The sequence below is a fragment of the Camarhynchus parvulus genome, chromosome 10 (genome assembly GCF_901933205.1).
Source record: "Camarhynchus parvulus chromosome 10, STF_HiC, whole genome shotgun sequence".
NCBI classification, from domain to species: Eukaryota; Metazoa; Chordata; class Aves; order Passeriformes; family Thraupidae; genus Camarhynchus; species Camarhynchus parvulus.
The window spans coordinates 12,767,144-12,788,363 of record NC_044580.1 but is presented as its reverse complement, the minus strand read 5'-3'; the positions used below and the strand labels follow the sequence as shown (position 1 = coordinate 12,788,363).

Here is a 21,220-nt window from a genome sequence, read left to right as displayed (position 1 = left end):
CATTCAGCTGAAAACAGCCTGAGTTTCTGCCATCTCAGAGGGCATGCAGGTCCCTGGAGGTGCACAGGCCTGTTAGGGGTCAGGCTGAGAGCCTCCATCACAGTGGGGCAGAAGGGGAGAGGAGAAGGCTGTGGGCCACCCTACATGTGCTGACCAGGGCTCAGGTTGGGCTGCAGTGGTCACACTCTGCTCTCCCATATCCATCTGACTCCAGGGAAGGGGAAATTCAAGGCAAGAAGACCTTAGAGGAGAACTAAAGAGATCCCCAGAACATCATCCTCAGTGGCAGCAGGGCTCCATGAATGAGGCATTTCCATCAAAAAGGGTTTGAGAGGGCCTTGCACTGGTTTTTGGAAGACCATTTCTGGTCACGCATCTCAGTGCAGAGGAGTCCTGTACCCGCTGTCTCACCACAGCTTCTCTTCCCGCAGGCGTGGTGTTTCACTACCGTGCAGCCACCAGCAGATACGCCTTCTCCTTTGTCCAAGCCCAGAAGGCCTGCCTGGAGAACAGCGCTGTGATCGCCACCCCCCAGCAGCTCCAGGCTGCCTACGAGGCTGGCTTCGACCAGTGTGATGCTGGCTGGCTGCGGGACCAGACAGTCAGGTAAAGTTACACTGACCTGGGGAAAACACCCTCCAAAATGGCCATTCAGCCACTGAGGCTTTACTCTGATTTGTCCTGCTGCTCTCCTCATCAACATCCAGAGCTTTGCTGACCCAAAATTTTCTCCAGGCTGTGATATTCAGTGGCCAACAGATGTGTTTTGCCCACTTCTTGTCCTCATTTCCTAACCTGTATCTACATCTTGGACCAGTGAGCCCTCCTGGTGTGTAGGAAGAGTAGCAGGAAATTTGTACTTATTGTCAGGAGCTATAAGTGGACTTGTCTCCAAGTCACACGGGGGGCTCTGAGCACCTCATACAGTGAAGAGTTCATGTCCCACTCCCAAGCACTCTGAGGTTCTTCAGTCCTGGCTACATAAGGCTGACCTTGGATTACCTCTTCTCTTCCTTTTTTTGGTAGGTATCCCATTGTGAATCCCCGAAATAACTGCATAGGAGACAAAGAGAACACTCCAGGCGTGCGGTCATACGGCATGCGCCCAGCCTCGGAGACCTACGACGTGTACTGCTACATTGACAGGCTCAAGGGTACATCCTCCCCTGCCCCTGGGCACTGCTGTGGAGCAGAAATGTGCCCCACACCTCCACCTCTGCCTGTAGATGGCCGGGATACAGAGATTCACCCGTGTTTTCCCTCCCACCCCTCAGGCGATGTGTTCTTCGCAACGCAGCCGGAGCAGTTCACCTTCCCCGAAGCCCAGCGGTACTGCGAGGGCCAGAATGCCACGCTGGCCTCTGTTGGGCAGCTGCACGCCGCCTGGAAGCAGGGCCTGGACCGGTGCTACGCGGGCTGGCTGGCCGACGGCAGCCTGCGCTACCCCATCGTGAGCCCCCGGGCCGCCTGCGGCGGGGACGCGCCGGGCGTCAGGACCGTGTACCAGCACCACAACCAGACCGGCTTCCCCGACCCGCTGTCCCGGCACCACGCCTTCTGCTTCAGAGGTACCCACCCTCCTGCTGTGGCGTGGCGTCATAGCTTGCCTCAGTTTATCCCAGTCTTTCCCCAGGGCTGCCAGCCACCTCTCCCTCCCCATCCCTTGCCCCTGCTGAGTGATGTCTGTCAGTGATTGGCAGAGTTCAAAAGATGCCTCTCAGCCCTGGGGGACATTGGGCCATCCAGGTGTCAAGTTTAAGTCTCAGTGCGTAATATTAACTACTGCTGAGTACCCCCGGGGTTGTGGCAATTGCAAGGCATTTTGGGCTACAGTCATGGTGAGCCTGATACCCACTCCTATCTACCTAATTAAGGTGTCCAGGGCATCTACACTGGAGCACGGATACTTGCATGTATATACCTAACAAAAACCAACAGTAAGGTTAGGACTAAGTCTTTTGTCCTTGGGTGTGTGTGGCAGCCATCTTGACATCTTCAGTGTCCCCTGAGACTTCTTTCCCCTTACCTGGTTGGTGGGATCCCTACCCCTTCCCTCTCCCCGAGGTTAAAAGGAACGGCAACCACGCGGTTCTGGGGTTCTGTTAGGGCTGTTGTGGGATTCAGAGGCCTGTAGGCCAGGAATAAATCCCTGGATCCAAACCCTCTAGCAGAACCCGACTCCTTTTCCTTCACCTCACCTTAAAGCTTCTCCACCAGAGGTAAACCTGAGCTCCTGCATGCCTGGACTTGTCCCAAGTGCCCAGCTGCAGCATCCAGCTAGCCAAAGGTGTCTCTGAGGTGAAACCACCACAGTTGCAGCCCTTGGTCAAGCAGCAAGGGCCAGACACGCTCAGGCACGTCCCATTCGCTTATATTGGTAATAATTCCTGTACCCTCCCGCCCCTGCAGGGCACAGAAACCTGTCTCCTCGGGGAAAGGGATTTCAAAAGGGAGGCTGGGAATGCTGGAGTGCCGGTTTGAGTGTGGCACATCACCGGCATCTTGGATTGTGAATTTTTAGAAACTCCTTCCAATGTCTTTTTGTTCCAGCTCTGCCTCCTGTGGAGGAGGAGGGGGTCACCCCGTTCTTTGAAGATGTGCTGGCAACACAAGTGATCCCTGGAGTGGAGGGGGTGCCCTCGGGAGAGGAGGTGACCATGGAGACAGAGTCTGCCACTCAACCTGAGAATCAGACAGCCTGGGGCACAGAGGTCTTTCCAACCGATGTGTCACTGCTCTCAGGTGCGTTCAGAGCTCTCTTGTAGCCTGTGTCGTGCTGGGCTGGTGGTGTAGGGTTGGGACCCTCACAAAGTATGAATAATTTTCCCAACTCCTTCTTTTTGTCTGTTCTTTCTTTTCCAGTGAGTCCGTCTGCTTTTCCTCCAGCTACAGTAATACCAGAGGAAACCAGTACCAACGTTTCCCTCAGCGAAGTGTCAGGGGAGGTAACTGAATCTGGAGAGCACCAAGTCAGTGGTGAATCTTCGGCATCTGGGTGGGTTCCTGGAGTTCCAGATACAAGCAGAGAACCAGCCTCTGGAGGTTTTGAACTTAGTGGAGACCACTTGGGCATTGAAGAGAGTGGATTACCATCAGTAGACCTGCATGCCAGTGGCTTCCCACCTGGAGAAAGTGGGCTGCCCTCAGGCGACATGAGTGGTGTGTCCTCTGGCGTTGTTGATATCAGTGGCCTGCCTTCTGCAGAGGGGGAGACACCGGTGTCTGTTTCAAGGATACCAGAAATCAGTGGGATGCCGCCTGAAGTGGAAAGCAGCGGGCTGCCCTTTGGAGCGAGCGGAGAAATCTCTGGCACTGAGCTCGTCAGCGGCGTGTCATCTGGAGAGGAAAGTGGAGTCGCCTCTGGTTTTCCCACTGTCTCTCTCGTGGATACCACATTAGTGGAAGTTGTAACAGCAGCGACAGAACGGCAAGAGGAGGGAAAAGGGTCCATTGGGGTCAGCGGTGAGGGAGATCTGTCAGGGTTGCCATCCTCTGAGTGGGACAGCAGTGGTGGAACCCATGGCTTGCCCTCGGGATCTGAGCCCAGCGGGGAGGCCTCTGGGGTACCCGAGCTCAGCGGGCTGTCCTCGGGAGGGTCTGAGCTTAGTGGCTTTCCCTCAGGACTGGATGGCAGTGGAGAAACATCTAGAACACATGAGACCAGTGGCCTGGTGGACCTAAGTGGCCTTACCTCTGGTACTGAGGGAAGCAGCGAGGCCTCCGGCGTCACCTTCGTAGATGCCACTCTGGAGGAAGTGACAACAACCTCACCAGTTACAGGAGCAGAAGCAAAAGAGACTTTGGAAACCAGTGGATTGCCTTCAGGTGATGAAGATGGATCAGGCATGGTATCTGGGTGTTTAGACATCAGTGGTGAGCCCTCCGGGCATGTAGACTTGGGTGGCAGTGTTTCTGGAGGGCTGGAGACGAGTGGATACCCGAGTGGAGTGACGGACAGCAGCGGAGACATCTCTGGAGTTGATGTCACCAGTGGTCTGCCCTCTGGAGAGGAAAGTGGACTCACCTCTGGCTTTCCCACGGTGTCTCTTGTGGATACCACATTGGTGGAAGTTGTAACACAGCCATCAGTAGCACAAGAAGTGGGAGAAGGACCATCTGGGGTGATAGAAATCAGTGGATTTACTTCTGGAGACAGAGGACTATCTGGAGGAGGGTCTGGAGCTGTGGAGACCAGTGGTTTTCCCTCAGGAGACTTGAGTGGAATCCCATACATCAGTGGAGACTTTTCTGGAGCCACAGATCTAAGTGGACAGTCTTCAACAGTGGCTGATATCAGTGGGGAGGCCTCAGGGCTTCCAGGAATCACTTTAGTCACTTCTGATTTAGTAGAAGTGGTGACAAGACCAACGATATCCCAAGAACTGGGTGGGGAAACTGTCACATTTCCCTACAGTTTGGGGACAAGTGGTGAAGGCTCTGGATCTGGTGAACTAAGTGGGGAAACATCTGCACTGCCAGAAAGTGCTCTAGAAACATCAACAGCTTATGAAATCAGCGGTGAAACATCTGCATTTCCTGAAACTGGTACAGAAACATCCACAATTCATGAAATCAGCGGGGAGGCATCTGCATTTCCCGAATTTAACACAGAAACATCAACAATTCAAGAAATCAGTGGGGAAACCTCTGCATTTCCTGAAATTTTCACAGAAATATCCACAAGTCAGGAAGCCAGGGGTGAAACATCTGGGTATCCTGAAATTATCATAGAAACATCCACTGGTCAAGAAGCAAGTGGGGAAACCTCTGCATTTCCTGAAAGTGGCACAGAAACATCCACAATACAAGAAATCAGTGGGGAAACATCTGCATTTCCTGAAATTAGAATAGAAACATCCACAAGTCAAGACATCAGCGGGGAAACATCTGCATTTCCTGAAATTAGAATAGAAACATTCACAAGCCAAGAGGCCAGGGGTGAGATATCTGGCTATCCTGAAATCAGCATAGAAACTTCGACGGTCCACGAAACCAGTGGAGAAACATCTGCCTTTCCTGAAATCAGCATAGAAACTTCAACAGTGCATGAAATTAGTGGAGAAAGTTCTGCATTTCCTGAAATTAGAATAGAAACATACACAAATCAAGAAGCCAGGGGTGAAACATCTGCCTACCCAGAAATTAGCATAGAAACCTCAACAGTCCATGAAACCAGTGGGGAAACTTCTGCGTTTCCTGAAATCAGCATAGAAACTTCAACAGTCCATGAAATCAGTGGGGACATGTCCTCCTTTCCTGAAATTAGCATAGAAACTTCGACAATCCATGAAACCAGTGGTGAAATACCTGCATTTCCTGAGATTAGAATAGAAACATCCACAGGTGAAGAAGCTCGAGGTGAAACACCTACATTTCCTGAGATTAGCATAGAAACCTCTACAGTCCATGATATCAGTGGGGAGACATCTGCATTCCCTGAGTTCAGCATAGAAACACCAATAAGTCAAGAAGCCAGGAGTGAAGCATCTGCCCATCCTGAAATTTTCATAGAAACATCCACAGTTCAAGAAGTCAGCGGGGAAACTTCTGCATTTCCTGAAATTAGAATAGGAACACCCACAAGTCAAGAAGCCCGCGGAGAGACGTTTCCTGAGATCAGCATAGAAGCATCCACACTCCATGAAACCAGTGGGGAAGCATCTGCATTGCCTGCTGCTAACATCAGAACAGCTGCCACATCTTTGGCCAGCAGGGAGCCCTTTGGTACTCCTGAGGAGAGGGAGATTCCTGACACAACATCTGGAGCTGTGACACACTCTATCACAGGCATTTCAGGGGAAACCTCTGTCCCAGACACTGTAATTAGTACCAGGACTCCAGATGTTGAACCAACACAGGGACTCAGGAACCCTGAAGAGCTTGAAATGGAGCCTTCCCCTCCTGTGGTGTCAGAACAAGAGACAGAGACAGCTGTTGCTCCAGACAATCCCCATCTGCTGGCCACCACCACTGCTGCCCTGCCCCAAGTCTCACAAGAAGCAATTGACGCATTAGGACCCACGACAGAAGGTAATGTGTCACATATGGAAGGGAAAGCTTTGTGGATGGGAAGGAGGGGGCGTAACTGTCACCTTTTTGGGGTTTTATACAACATAGAACATTAACATGGAAGCAGATTTGAGCAAAGCATTGTTCTGATGGAAAGCCATAAACACGGGGCTTTCCACAGGTCATGATCACATAATCATAGAATTGTTTAAGTTGGAAAAGACACTTATGATCACAGAGTCCAACCATTAACCCAGCATCGCTAACCCATGTCCCTCAGTGCCACCTCTACATGTCCAGAGTTTTCCAGCCTGCATGCAGCTGAGAAGTTGGAGAAGATCGGCTGCTAGTCTCAGCCCTATTCTGTTTCTCTTTCCATAGTGGGCTGACTTGCTGCCTAGCCCCAAATACCACTCAGCATCTGGCCACCCTCTGGTCTGTGTCTTATGCTGCTCTCTGCAGCTACAACAGGATAAACGTGTGAGGTAATCCTCAGAGCATCACTAGCTTTTGTTAGCTCTGTTGATAAATGCCCTTCTCTCCACCCTGCCTTTTTAGTGTTTTAGTGCTCTGTCTTTGGTTGGGCCCCCTTATTGCCAAGCACAAACAGACAGAATATTTAAGCCTGATTAACCATTTATGGTGACAACACTCTCCTGGCATTCTGATGAGCATTTCCTGAGAAGAGTTTGTATGCTGTGAAAGCATCAGTGCACTACAGAGGGGAAAAAAAAAAACCAAAATGCAAAACTTTGTGCCTCTTGGCCAAGGGAGATGCCCAGTCCTGGTAACACAGGATGTCCTGCAGCATCCCTGGACACAGCCTGGTTTCCCTTTGCTGCCATCAGGAGCTGGCACCTGGGGACAAGCCTCATTGCAAAGCCATCAGTGCTTGTGCTGCTGTATGAATGTCCTGCATGTTCTCAGTTCTCAAAGGGTCACATGTTCTTGTAGGGCCACACATTGCTTAAGTGTGGTGCAAAATGGATGTGCAAAGAGATTTCCTCACTTCCTTCTGGCAAAAGTGTCATCAATTCTACCCCTTCCCACGTTACCTCCTAAACTGCTTCTTTCGGGTCAATTTACGCTGTTCAGCATAGCTAGCTCTGGACTCAGTAAGGGTCTGTGAATGCAGGGCTTTGTGAAGCTCAGCCTGGTTTCCAACGTCATTTCCATCCCCTAAGTGTTCCCGATGAGTCACTGCATTTCCCTCTGCTCTGTCCCTCTGTGAGCACAGGTAATCACAAACCTTTGTTCAGCCCTGCTCACAGCACGCCTGCAGTGCCCTCTGCCTGTGCTGAGCAGTGCCCTGGCCATGCTGCAGCAGTGGGTGAGGGCAGAATTACAGCAGGGTCATTCCCACAGCACTGCACCAGCCTGGCACAGCACGGGGTGGTACAGGAGTTATGGACCCCCAAAAACCCTTCTTGCAAAAGCAGGCTCTGCTTTTGGGCCATGCCCACTGCCACGTCCAAACCCAGAGACAAAAATAAGCCAGCAAAGGCAGCATTGAGGGGAAGGAAGGAAGACAGTGAGGTTTAGTAAAAAAGGAAAAAAAAAAAATTTAAAAAAATGTTGGCCCCAAAATATGGATTTTATTCCACTGCTTTTTCTTTTTAAAAATTAACTACAAGGCGGTTGCCAGATTCCTCAGACCATTTGTTAGCCAACGTTTTTGTGAAGTATTTTGAAAGAAAACCATGTGTTCAGCAGCTCATGTGTGAAGAATCTTGAAAAATGTTCTGAAATAGGAATATGTGTATTTGCAAGTCACAGAGAGGACAATGTAGCAGCTGGGGTTTCTTAGCAGGAGACAGCGAGAGGTAAGCAACCACTGCATGAAGTTTAATTGTACATTTTATAAATTAGAAATGGGCTTGAACACATTTGTATGGCTGGTACTCCCACCAGGGAAGATATTCTAGGGTAAAACTTCTCTTTTTATTGGTAAACTTTACTACAATGTCCAGAGTTAAATGCAGTCCTGATCAGGGTATGAAGGAAGCTCATCCAGGTGGCAAAAATTTTGTTGACCATGAACTCAGAATACCCCTAAAACAAGGCAAACCTCTTCTAGAGAATTACAGCAAAGAGATGACAAAAGGAAAAAAAAAAAAAAAAAAAAAATAAAAAAAAAAAAGAAAGAAAAGGATTCCTAGGTTTCCTTTTTTGGGTTGTTACATTTTACAGAGCCCTGGGGATTGTGAACATGGGAAATTTACATGGAAGAACAGTAGGCTGGATCCCAAAATGCTGTTTCCCATGTTGTGGCTGCCTTTTCACTTGAAACTTCCCAGTTTTGAAATTTAGCTCTTGCAAAAATTATCGCTGCCATGTGCATGCCTGGTGCTGTGCTCAGGGTTTGGAGGGTGCCATGGGTGCCCATGCAGAGCAGTGGATTTTCACTGACATTAAAGCACAGGTGAAGCTGGTTTAGCTTTCCAGGAGCTTAGAGTGAGGAACAGGAAGAAATGTGGATTTTGCCCTCTGGCCCCGTTGTTGGAGGGTTCCAGTTAGATCCAGCAGTCTGTTTAGTGGGATGATTTAAGAAGAACCCTATTATTCTGCTCTGCTGGAGCCTAAAAGTATCCCTAAAAGCCAGAGCCAGAAGACTGAAGATTAACACTTGCAGTGCCAGTGTGTTTTAGTGTTTAACCAAATTGAAGGCTGTGCATGTACATGTGTTTAGTCAGCATCTGATTCCTCCTGGAGGACAGGAACCCCACAAGCTGAAAGAATTGTCCATAGGCTTGGCTTCCTCACCCAGGGTTTTGCCAACTCAGCGGGTCTTTTTGCTTCTGGTAGGATTTGAAGACAAATAATTATTAACTGAAAAAACGTGCTGGCACTTCAGTGAAAGGCTGCGGTTTGGAGCTCTCAGACCAGTCAATGACTTAAAAACTTCACTCCAATTGTGGGGAAAAGAGAAATGTGCTGAAATGGCATCTTTTTATGTGAAGTTTTGCTTGTCTCGGGTGAAACAAGTCCATGAGGCCTGTTGCCTATGGCCCCACACAGCAGAAGGTTAGAATACAAATGAGGAAGGGTGTCAGTGAGCTTTCCTCATTCTTCACAACCTGGAAGTCCAAGGCACTGAGTTTTGTTGGTCCAGAGAAAATCACCCAGAAAAAAAGTCAAGAAAATAATCCCCTGATTCAGAATGTTTCACCCAATGTGGAATGCAAATGATGCTCTCAAGAAAGAGATGGAGGTCCCAGTCCTGGCTGAGAGGCACAAACCCTTTGTGGCTGAGCAGGTGAATTGGTGTCTCCTGGACACACTGTCTGCTTTGCATCAGAAGTTAATTAGCCTGCAGTCTTGGACTAGTGTTATTCACATATCCATTTACTTTTACACATCATATTTTGGAGACAGAGATATCCAAATTTCCTGAGCTCTTCTTCCATGAGAGTGTTGGACAAATTGAAGGTTCCAGCAGATCAACAAGTCCTCCTGGAAACTCCCAGTCACTAGTAAAATAGGTTTTTTAAGGCTACAGCAATGCCTGCCCCTTCTGGTGCAGGGAGGCTTTGGTTCAATTATTGCAGTTAATTATTTAATTACTTAATTGCTCATTGTAAGTCAGTGGCTGGCTACGTGATGTTCAATACTAGCATTTAACTTAAAATGTGAGAGAACTGGTTTCCCCAACTCATCCTATTCTTTTCTTCTAGGACTCACCCTACAATTGCTCCAATGTTTTTCTTTGATGTTTGAGCTATCAGATCAGTAATTCAAACTTCCCAGCAGACTCTGAAAAGCAAATTTAATTTGTATGTGGATTTTTTTTCACCCAATCTCTAGGAGATAATTATCTAGTTGGTCTCTGATTCCCTCTTTGGATAATTGTACTTACAAGGAGGCCTATAAAGAAAGGGTGAGGGGCACAACAGGGATCCTGAAAATGCCTTGCCCTGCTCTCTGACCTTTTCTGCTCTGTAGAACAAAAACAGGAGGATGTAGAAATATCATAGAATATATTACTAAACCTGTTACTCACAGCTTCAGGGAAACTACAGTTTGTTCAGGGTTTGAGTGACAGCATCCTCTCTGTTCACCAACTGCTTCTCCTTAGTAGATGTTGTGAGCACAAAGATGACCTTGTTTAATGGATATTCTTGCTCATCTTCCATATTGGCAGCCATGGAGAGAAGTGCACAGACTGCACTGTTTTAGGAAATGGTAGCATTGTTTCTGGTGTTGTTGTCTCAGCTTGAGATGAAGAATTTCAAAAGCATTTCCTTCTCACCACTGGCACTGCATGTTCACTTTTACATTGCCTTCTGAGCAAAACCAGGGCCAAACTATTTTTCTTTCATTTCTTCTAGGTTTCTCTTTCCAATTTCCATGATCTAGTACAAAAAATTTTTTCAAAGGCATTGGGAGAATCATAGAATCATAAAATGGTCAGGGTTGAAAAGGACCTTTAAGATGATTTAGCTCGAACTTCCCCCTACCTTGGGCAGCAATGACAAGAATACTTCTCTTGCTTTTTGTTGCACAAAAAGAAATTTTTTCTGACTAAATATAGTATATATCAGGCAATGGAGAAGAAGTCTTAGGAAGAAAATGGTGGAACAAACTCAAACTTTGCGTTGCAGATGTGTGACTCCCCTTGCTTTCTCCAGCCAACAGTTTACATCTTCCAGATGCAAGACCTGGTTTACATTGTCCATTTTGTTGTAATTGGTTTATTACAAAAGAAAAGAAAAGAAAAGAAAAGAAAAGAAAAGAAAAGAAAAGAAAAGAAAAGAAAAGAAAAGAAAAGAAAAGAAAAGAAAAGAAAAGAAAAGAAAAGAAAAGAAAAGAAAAGAAAAGAAAAGAAAAGAAAAGAAAAGAAAAGAAAAGAAAAGAAAAGAAAAGAAAAGAAAAGAAAAGAAAAGAAAAGAAAAGACATCTAAAAGTTGGACCTTGGGTCCTGTTAGTAGCAAAAAATAGAAACTGTTGTGACAGTAGAATTGGGGAATTTTTGCAACTTCTGGGCAATATTGAGTGCAGTACGAATCCTCTTTAGAAGAATTGCTAATTCTGCATTATGCTCAAGAAGTGAGTTAATAACACGTTCTAACTGGGTTTCCTATTCTTGGCACTGCGAGGCATTTTCTCCCCGTCTTTGTTTTACAGCTGCAGCTCTTGAAAGCGAGGGCTGCCTCCCCTCTGCATTCCTCGACTATCGACTATCGCTGTCCTTTGTCAGCTCGGGTAATAATAGCAGTGGTCTCGTCTCCTTGTCAGCTGATAAGCACTTGAGCTGCATCGCAAAGCAGAGCTGACTTTTTGGATGACTGCTCAGCCAAGCGAATAATAAATAGCTCGTGTTGTCTAAACCCTTGAGTGTCAGGGTACCTGGCAGCCAGCGCTGTGGAGGTGGGGGCTCCGTGCTGTCCTAACGTGCTGCAGGCTCTGCAGCTGCCTGGAGAGGTGTGCAGTGATTTGCTAACCTCATCTAGCTCTGAACAATGTGGAAATAGGCACATTTATAGCATATAAAAGACTATGGGGAAAAAAAGAAACCAAACACTAAGTGTTGTGTGATAGATGGATTTTTTTTTGTAATGGAGTTCTCACCTCCTGTAAATCTTGTTTGTGGCTTACGTGCCTTATCTTAGAAACACCCACAAACCAATTTGCCAGCATTTCCAGAGGCAATGTCACTGTCAAATTTACCACTTAGACCTTTCTTGAATACATCTGAGATCCAGATTTTCTGGGAGGATCAGAATCAGCAACACTTTGCCTAACCAGACAGATATATTTGAGTTTTTCAATATCAGCTTGGTGAGGTGATTCTACATCTACATGAAGAGAGGGTCACTACCTCAGCAGCCCAACAAGCTGAAGGGCAGTTTGGTATTTAGTATCATCAAGTGTTTAAAACATCTTCTCTCCAGCCATTTGAAGCACAATTTTGGGGGGAAAATCCTGCCTATGTCTCACTTGTATTTGATGTTTGTTTCTCCAACATTACCTACAAGTACACGCCCTTTCTCTATAAGTTATATACAAAAATATATATGTGTATGTATGGAGAGATATGTAACATATATATTATAATCAGAGATTTGTCTTTACTGCATATATAATATGTGCAACCATATTATATGCAATATAATGCAAAAGGAAACTCTGTTCCAGACTTCTTTCCCAGCTGGAAATTTGTGGCAATGACTTTGCACATGTGTGCCTGCTCCCCCCTCCTCCAAGACCAGGGAAGGCAGCACACAGCAGGTCTCCTGCATCTCAGAAGAGATCTTGGACATGCCAAGTTTTATTCCACATGGCCGAAGACAGCTGAGGGCTCATTATCCACTGCTAAACATTCAGCTTTAGCTCTTGCGAGCGCTTCCCTCCCTCCTCTGCAGTGTTCTTTCCACTTCATGGAGCCTGACGAATGAAGGAAAGCCTTTCCTTACGTGTTCAGCTGGAGCCCACTGGAATCAACGTGAACTTCTGCTGCCACTGCTGTTGAGGAAGCCCAAAGGGCCTCCTGAGTTGCAATCACCCCTCAGGGTACCTCGTTTTTCTTTATGCTCTCTATCTTCTAGGAACTCCAAGTGTGACTAATAAGCAATACTCAGCCAAGTTCAGCTCCTCTATTCTTCCTCTAGGCTTGTGACTCCCATTTTGTTCTGGAAAGTCTCAAAGTATTTGCTAGTATCGTGGAAACAGGGATTTGCAGTGAACAAAGAAATCCAAAAAGAATCCATGAGATTTAGAAGGGCAATCCAGAGTGAAAAATTCCTTCTCTCAGAGAAGAACTGCAAAACTGGAGTAAGAGGCTCATCAGCCATCTGAGGAATGATTTCACTGCTCACAGTGATACAGCCTAGAGTAAAGATGACAATCTCCTTGCTCCAAAGCACACACAGATTTACCATCCAAGGTCAGAAAGGATTTTTTCCATCACTTAGGCACATTACAGAACATGTCAGCTTTTAGATGACGTACCAGACCTTGGCCACTGAGTCACTAGACAGCCACAGGGAGTGTAACGCCCATCTGTTCTCCTGTGCCTGGGGACACTGAGCAGCTGGGCTTCAGCTCCAAGAAAACAATACCCAACCAAATACAGCCCAGTCAGAAGATGAACACAGATCTTGGGGAGTCTCTGCTCTGCTATTTCCACAGCCTGTATGTTTATCATCCTTGAATCTTTCCTTGCTAACCCTGTCATCCACAAGAAGAGCATGGAGTCATCACTTTTAAAGCTTTACATTTCTCCTGAGCGTGAAAGAAACGCTGTCTCACATGAGGATCTGACCAGCCATCATTTAATCCAGCCTGTGTGGATGTGTGCCCATTTCCTTCCTCAGTCTTCCTCCTTGTTTCTGAGTTGAATGTATCTGAAATCTTTGCATTCTGAATGTCCCATCTTCTGATTCTAAAGCTCTCTACACCAAGATGGAGTCCACAGCTGGAAAAGATGTACCAGCTTCTTCCAACCTCATCACAAGCAGAAGAGCACATAGTGGGGACAGGTCTGGAGAAAATGTCACTGCACTCCAGTATCCCTCACCAAGGAATAAGCACCCATAGCCAGGTCTAAGATCCTCAAAGAGAAAAAGCTGAGGGGTTCTGAACCCACCTTTGAACCCACTTTTTTCTTCTCTGCACTTTCTTCATCTTCACTGAGAAGAAATTTCTTAACGCAGAACTTCATCTAAATTATGGTTAGGAAGAAACTATTAGTGAGGATGGACCCAGGAATGCTGCTTAGGACATAGAGACCTATTTGAGGATGTTTCTGACTTATGGAAGAATTCCACATTCCTCCTCATAGACCTTTAGCTGGTGGAGACACTGACACAAGTTAACATGTTTGATGCAGCAGGCAGAGGCAGCAGACAAGGAAGAATTGCCAGAACCAGTGCTGTGTGTTGGATACATCCAGCTGACCTTTGTTCTGATATCTTCAGAGTGGTGTTCAACCATCAGAAAACCAATGTCCTCCTTGTAGGGTGGGTTGGGTCTCCTGCCTTCATTCTTCCAGCAGCAGCAGTGGCAGTATGTTATGAAACATAACCCTCCCAAGTCCCCCCAAAACAACAGATATTCCCTCCTACACAAGCGAGGAAGCGAGTTCTCCTGTTGGTGGAGTTGCCTCCCAGAGCCCTAATGGAAGCCCTTGATTTCTTGCAGACACTGATGTGTGCCACCCAAGCCCCTGTGTGAATGGAGCCACCTGCGTTGATGGCATCGACTCTTTCAAATGCTTTTGCCTTCCCAGCTACGGAGGGGACCTGTGTGAGATTGGTACGGCCTCCCTGGCTTCAGCTAATCCCACTAACTGCTGCACCTCCTTGTTCCCACACTGCCCCCGAAAAAGCTGATCCCCAGTGCTCCCATCAGTGCTGCCCTCATCTCAGTGAGCTAACCTCTAACAGCAGCTTAAAGCACACCAGGGAAAAGCTTTGAGGCTTTTGAGTATCTAATTTGATACGTTTGTTCCTCACAGCACCATGATTCCTCTAAGATTCCTAAGACGGAGCTTCTGGTGTCTTCTTCAGCTTTCTCTTTTTCAAGTGTCTCTGGTGAAGCTCCACACAGATCATAACAATGTTGATCATGGAAGTTGCTGTCTCTTTGGGTCAAGGTGATTCTGCTCTTCTGTAACAGTAGGGAACTTTCTGAGTGCATCTTCACCCCAGGCAAACTTTCTCTGCTAGACTGGAACTTTGTGGAAGGATGCTTCAACTGAGCCATGAAAAATGAGTGTGTTTCTCTTGGGGAAGGTGCAGCTGAGAGAAGCATCATTCACTCCAGGAATCTCCGCTGATTTGACAGAGCATGACATTTTTGTCATCTCCACAACGTGGCTTCCTGTGGCAAAATCAGCAGGGAACGTATCTTTGAGAAAACGGGAAGCAACCTATATTTCCATCAAAATTAGTGCACTAACACTTCTTTTTGTTCCTACAAGGAAAGAAAAAGAGTTTTTTCCTTAAAGCTGATGAAAGTCCAAACTTTTACCAGCTTAGCTGAGGGGAAGCTCTCCTGCCTTGCTCAAACAAAAGAGAAATAAGGCTGCAGTATCTTCTTCACCTTGGCATGAATAATGATAATATATGTTGGATTTTCTCCTTCCCTTTCTCTGCATCTCTTTCTGTTTCCAATATGAACATATGGAGTAGACGATTAGGAGAGGGCTCATTCCTTCTGAGCAGGAATTGTACTGTCTTAACATCAGTTTTCCAATGCAACCTCACCAGCTCTCGATTTACCCACCCATGATACCTGTTGTTGAAGATCCTTGTAACCCAGCCAGAGACTCTCCACCCTGTAACTGCTTATGATCTTGTTTCATTCAAGCCAGACTTGATTTTCTCTTTTCTCTGAATTATGGACTCTGATGCCTGGGAGATGCAACAGGAAGCCAGTGCCCCAAAACTTGTTGGAAATGTAAATCTTCATGTTCGCTTGAGACAGACCATCCTTGCTGTTGGTCTCCAAGAAAAATGGGACACTGTAGGTGAGCAATGCACACAGACCATGAAAGTGTCCTTACCAGGGAACAAGATTTTCATCATTCTTTTCCAAGAAAATTGCTGTCATATTTATCTGTTAGAAAAAATATGTAAGAAAGCATGGCCTCTCTCCTAGAAAATGGCCTGCTGAGATTCTTTATCATGTGCTGTCCCATCCCCAGTCTGTGATGAGAAGGGATGCCATTAAAGATAATGGAGAAAAGTTTTAATCTCAAACAACAGAGCAAGTTCTCCATTAACTTTCTGCAAGAGATCTGCCTGCAAAACCCAAAAATCCCCTGAGCTTCACCTACTTCCAGATAACCCATTTGATCTGTTGAGGAAGGCAAGAAATGCTTTTAATGTCTCAAATAACTACTAACTACTCCAACATCTATGGAGTGCCTGCAATCTCCAGCTGGAAGAAAGGTGGATTAGGAGGAATTAGAGTTATTGAAAGTGGCAAGTGCTTTGACCTACCAAGTTTAACAAAGAAGAAAGAAACAGAGTATAAGAAACCTTACTGAAAAGGGAGGGAGGCATGAGGGGTCCTGGAAGCCCACCACTCTCAGAGCAGCAAGAGCCTGAGAAAGGATGGTAGATCAGGCCTCTGAAAGGCTGAGATCAAACATTTCATTTTCTGTTTCCTTCAGTCACATGTAGCAGACAGATGTGTGGTGTTGCATTGTGTGGGAACTGCTGAAGGTCTTTTCTGGTGGTTTGTCCATTTGTCTCTACTTTCCCCTATCTGTGGTTTTATTTTTCTTAATAAGTGTGTTCAGTTCCTCAGTATTTCTCAGATGGTAAAAGATCTTCTGAAAAGCTGAGAAATGTTTGTACTTCTTTAGCAGCTTCCAAGCTTTTTCATTGAGACTTAGTCCTCTCTCTCCACTGTGGCAAGTTTCTGCCCCCATTTCTTTTCACTCATCTTGGTTTGTTTCTCCTCCAGAGCTCCAGAATCACACCACGTGATGAAACCACCCACACCTGGTGGTCCCCTCTTTTGTTTTCAACACATACACATTGATTCTGGACATCTGGGTATGGGGTTTGGGGGTTTTTTTCTAAAGCAAGAAAACTGCAGGCCAGCACAAGTGGGAAGAGAGGTATTCTTGCTTGGTCAGTTCCTCAAAAGCAGACTTCAGGAACATTACACAGGGATTGAATTTCTCAGGAATAAGCCTGTATCACTCAAGCTTTCCAGTAGCACTGGTTGTGTCACTGCAGACACAGGGCCTTCACACAGGCTGCCCTCTCTGCATGTCTTGGATACCTTCTGACAACTTTCCTGGGGAATTCCTACAGGCAAAGGTGTCAGGGTGTGCTTTTTAGTGAAAGTGACCATGTGCGGTCCCGTGCCATGGGAGCATGAGCTGCTAAGAGGTGAGTTGAAAGCTTTCAGACACATGCACCAGCTCCTTTTCATCCCTCCTCTGTGTGTTTCAGACTTGGAAAACTGTGAGGAAGGCTGGACCAAGTTCCAGGGCCACTGCTACAGGCACTTTGAAGAGAGGGAGACTTGGATGGATGCAGAGACCAGGTGCCGACAACATCAAGCCCACCTGAGCAGCATCATCACCCCAGAGGAGCAAGAATTTGTGAACAGTGAGTGCTGAGGGCAGCCTAAGACTGGGCAAGGGTCCAAACACTGGACTCTGACTCTACTGGCAGATTTATCCAAAGTGGTGTAAAAATCACCATGAATCCAGACAAAGCCTCATCCTTACGTGGGTGCACCCATGCTCATGGCAGTTGAGAAGGGAGGGAATTGGACAAACATGATGTGAGGGAAAAGGACATCAGGGAACATTGACTGGGAGGCAGCTGAATGACCCAGAGGCTCCAGGGCCAGAGACAGCTGAAATGGCAAAGAAATGCTTCCAGCAATGTGTAGGACAACCACAACTCTTTTCTCTTCCTCCTGCTCTTCCAGGTCATGCACAGGACTACCAGTGGATCGGCCTCAGTGACAGAGCTGTGGAGAACGACTTCCGCTGGTCTGATGGGCACTCCCTGGTGAGACTGGAGCCCACAGCACGAGCAGGCACCAGCTTTTTGGGATGGTGGGAAGGGCCCCATGGCTTCCATGTTGAGTGCTTGGGTTGGGCATTGAGTGGAGGCAACTCTAAACTTTGTAGAGCTCATGGTTTTTCCAAGCCTCTAGAAAAGCTGGTTGGATCCCGGGCAGCATCACAACAGAAATAACTGGTGTAGGGGCAGTGCTGGCAACCCATGGATCTGCTGGAGAGAGGTGTGGGAGAGGTGGGGTGAGTGTGAGGGAGGGAGCAGGAGAGGCCAGGGCCCAACCTTAGCTGAAGGACTGTCCTCTCTTGGCAGCAATATGAGAACTGGCGGCCCAACCAACCTGATAACTTCTTTTCGGCGGGCGAGGACTGCGTTGTGATGATCTGGCACGAGAAAGGCGAATGGAACGACGTTCCCTGCAACTATCACCTCCCTTTCACCTGCAAGAAAGGAACAGGTCAGCACCCTGCGCCGTACTGGCAAGGATGGGGGACTCAGTAGGTGGCTGTGGGTCTGGGGCAGAGAGCCCAGCGCCCAGGAATGTGGGTTTTGTTACTGCAAAGGGTGAACAAAGAGGTAGAAGGAATTAGAAACAGAAGTTGGCCAAGGCTCTAGGAGAAAGTTTCTCAAGGACTTGAAACTAAATAGGACAAGCCATTAAGATTCAACATCCCCAGGCCAAGTCATATCCTGGCTGCAGCATCACTCCCACACACCAGCTCTGTGCCCTCCCACAGACACAGGCAGCTGTTGAGATGCTCATCTCTCACAGCTTCTCTAGGAGGCAGGAGTGAAGCACTGAGGCAGACCCCTACTTAATTTCAAATCACAGAATTTCCATATCCCCCTGCCCCTAAGCCTTTTGGACAGAGGCAATCTCAAAGGGAGTTCAGGTGGAAGAGTGACGAGGCTCTGCCCACCCAGCTGGGTGTGAGCTGCCTGCTCAGCCAGGTGCTCTCTCACTTACTCTCCAGTCTCTGCCTGTAAGAACTGTGTCTGGATGGGCTGTTTGGGTCTAATCCACGACCCTACATAGACAAAAGCAAAAGATGAGAAGCGCTCTTCTCCACGTGGGGACGAATGTCCTCTGTTTATTGACTTGAGTTGGAAAAACCTACATGGGAAGAGACCTCATCGTTCATGGCAGGAGACTTTTATCCCAGGAGAATGGGGGGCCAATGGGATACCAGTAAGGAGGGGCAAGGGGAGGGAGTGACCAGGGAATATGTCACCAGGGGGTATTGGGGACAGGGGTGAGTGACAGAGAAACCATGTGATAGGAGAGGTGGAAGAACAGCCATGTGATATAACCTAAACTATTCAGTGCAATATAAAGACTACTCAGTGCAAATCTCTAATAACCCAGTGCAAAACAACAAACAAAATAAACTATTCAGTGCAATGCAACACCTGCCCATCTCCCACAGTGGCCTGCAGGGACCCCCCTGCCGTGGAGAACGCCAGGACCTTCGGCAGGAAGAAGGAGCGCTACGAGATCAACGCCATGGTGCGGTACCAGTGCGAGCCAGGCTACATCCAGAGGCACGTGCCCACCATCCGCTGCCAGCCCGACGGGCACTGGGAGCAACCACGGATATCCTGCCTAAACCGTACGTCTGGGCTGGGGCTGGTGCCTCCCCGCAGCTGGAAGGAGCTGGGAATGCGGGGCATCATCGCGGGGCAGGATAGCTCTGAGCCAGGCAGAAGGGGACACCGTGGTTCCCTTGACTTCTTGGGAGTTTCCCCTGGGATGGGGACGTGGGAGGTGACGTCTTCTGGGGCAGGTGGGGACCACAGAGCTTGGCTTGCAGGACTGCCCTGGAGACCCACGAAGGCAGAGTAGGGGCAGCTCCAGAGTCAGGAAAGGGCAATAAGGAGCTTACCAATGCCCCAGACTACTCAGAGAAGGAAAAATAAATGGCTTCTGAAAGGGTGAGTTTTGGCACAACCTGCATCAACAGAGAGAAGAGGATGGGAGAGCTATGGGGCCCCCAAGCCCTTCCCTGGTGTCCCCCTGCCCTGGGAGCAGACAGGAGTCCTGCAGCAGATACAAGCCAAGGCACAGGGCTGGGTTCCTGACTCTCTTTCTGTTAGGCCTCCAGCTGATGGCAGTCAGCCTTCTTCCACTGGTGTCCCAGGCCACTCCCAGGCCTGCCTACACCCCTGTCCCATCCCTGATTGCCTGCAGCTTCCCAAGAATTTTGTTGGCCTCAGACAAATCACATCTGTCCAGGGGCCTCCTTGCCAGCTCCTGCTGGGCAATTCCAGATAAGGCAGATTAAGCAATGGTCCCACAGCCAGGGAAAGCTGATACGGGCTTAAGGGAGGAGATGAAAGGAGGAGGGATGGAGGAGGTGTCCAAGGGCGGCTGCCTGGTGCAGACTAAGATGCTGATTCCTTTGGCTCTGCTGTGGGTCTGGAGAGCTGCAGGCTGTTCCCAGCATGGACTGCCAGCGATCAAGAGACCTGGTCTGCTCCCAACCAGCTTTTGCTGCTTCCACCAAAACCCTCCTGCAATTATCACACCAGAGCAACACCAGCCTCCAGGGAGACTGGCAGCAAAGATCAGGCAGAAACCTTGTCCCTGCCAGCCAGGCCGGGCTGTTTCCCCTCCTGTGCCCTGAGCACATCCCACTACTAGTGCACACTGGGGTTGGGGATTTAGGGATTGATAGGGCAGCGCATGAGATGGGGACGAGCTGCCCTCCTGGCCGGGCACGGGGAAAGGATGGGACAAACAGCCGTGGAGATGATGCTCCTGCCCAGGCTCTCTCCGAGCCACAGGCACCTTCTCCCGAGGGTGAAGCGGAGCCGGGGCAGGGTGAGAGAAGGGCCGATTGTGCGTGTGCGGGCGGGCTGGCGCCCCCGGGCAGCGCTGCCTGCGGCTGCCCGTGCTTTTCCGGGCAGCCGGGGGCCGGGGCGGCCAGCGTGGGACAAGCAGCTTCTCTGTGCCGGCTCCTGCCAACAAGGTGCCTTTTCTTCTCCTTCACAGCCTCCAGCTACCAGCGCAGGCTATACAAGAGGAGCCCCAGGAGTCGGTCGAAACCCAGCGGCAGCGCCGCGCACGGCACCCATTAGAGCGGGGCGAGAGACCGAGGGGGAAAGCGAGAGATTTTTAACGGAACAGTTATATTAACAGAGTCGATTTCTTCTTCTTCTTCTTGTTGCTTTTTTTGTCATATAAGGAAAAAAAATATATTAAAGACAAACCCACCTTTGTGTATATATATAAAAAAAAAAATTGTTTTTCCAAGCACCAAAGCAAAACGAATTAGATCTCAGCATTTTTACTAACCGTCCGGTTCCAATTATCTTCGTGCCTTTGGGGACAGGGAGGGGGGTGGGTTTGCAAAGGGCAGGGGGTTAAGTTAAATAATAAAGATGATTATTTTTTCCTGATTTTATCCACGAACAATGTAATTATTTCTGTTATTTAATCTCCAGGGTGAACAGCACCTTTTGGGGTTTTATTTTATTTTTTTTTTCCAGAATCCTTCTACTGCTGCAGCACGTCAGGACGGGCAGGGAGGGCCAGGGGGCTGTGGTGGAAGGAGCTGTGGGAGGAGGGAGACAAGGGGATGCTGAGATCCAGGACCCAGGTGCTGGGGGCTGTGGCCCCTCTGTGCTTCCCCACTGCCCCCTCTGCAGCACAGCACTCGTCCTGGGACAACGTGCTCTTTCCAGGGGACCGTGCGGGGCACCAGCGTTCCCTGCACCTATTT

General features: G+C 48.3%; 1 protein-coding gene across 2 annotated transcripts in view; it reads left to right on the top strand.

Moving 5' to 3' along the window:
• The window catches only part of ACAN (aggrecan), a 49,252-nt gene extending 28,411 nt beyond the window's left edge, over nt 1-20,841 (top strand). The window contains exons 9-19 of one of the 2 annotated variants that reach the window (XM_030955217.1): nt 432-606; nt 1,027-1,154; nt 1,275-1,568; nt 2,551-2,742; nt 2,863-6,030; nt 14,149-14,262; nt 16,920-17,078; nt 17,407-17,489; nt 17,811-17,955; nt 18,926-19,108; nt 20,491-20,841. In XM_030955217.1, coding sequence (XP_030811077.1) covers nt 432-606; nt 1,027-1,154; nt 1,275-1,568; nt 2,551-2,742; nt 2,863-6,030; nt 14,149-14,262; nt 16,920-17,078; nt 17,407-17,489; nt 17,811-17,955; nt 18,926-19,108; nt 20,491-20,576 — 4,727 coding nt within the window. In that variant the 3' untranslated portion in view covers nt 20,577-20,841. The remainder of the gene's footprint in view (nt 1-431; nt 607-1,026; nt 1,155-1,274; nt 1,569-2,550; nt 2,743-2,862; nt 6,031-14,148; nt 14,263-16,919; nt 17,079-17,406; nt 17,490-17,810; nt 17,956-18,925; nt 19,109-20,490) is intronic. The other variant, XM_030955218.1, reaches the window with a different exon arrangement.
• Nucleotides 20,842-21,220: the final 379 nt, after the last annotated feature.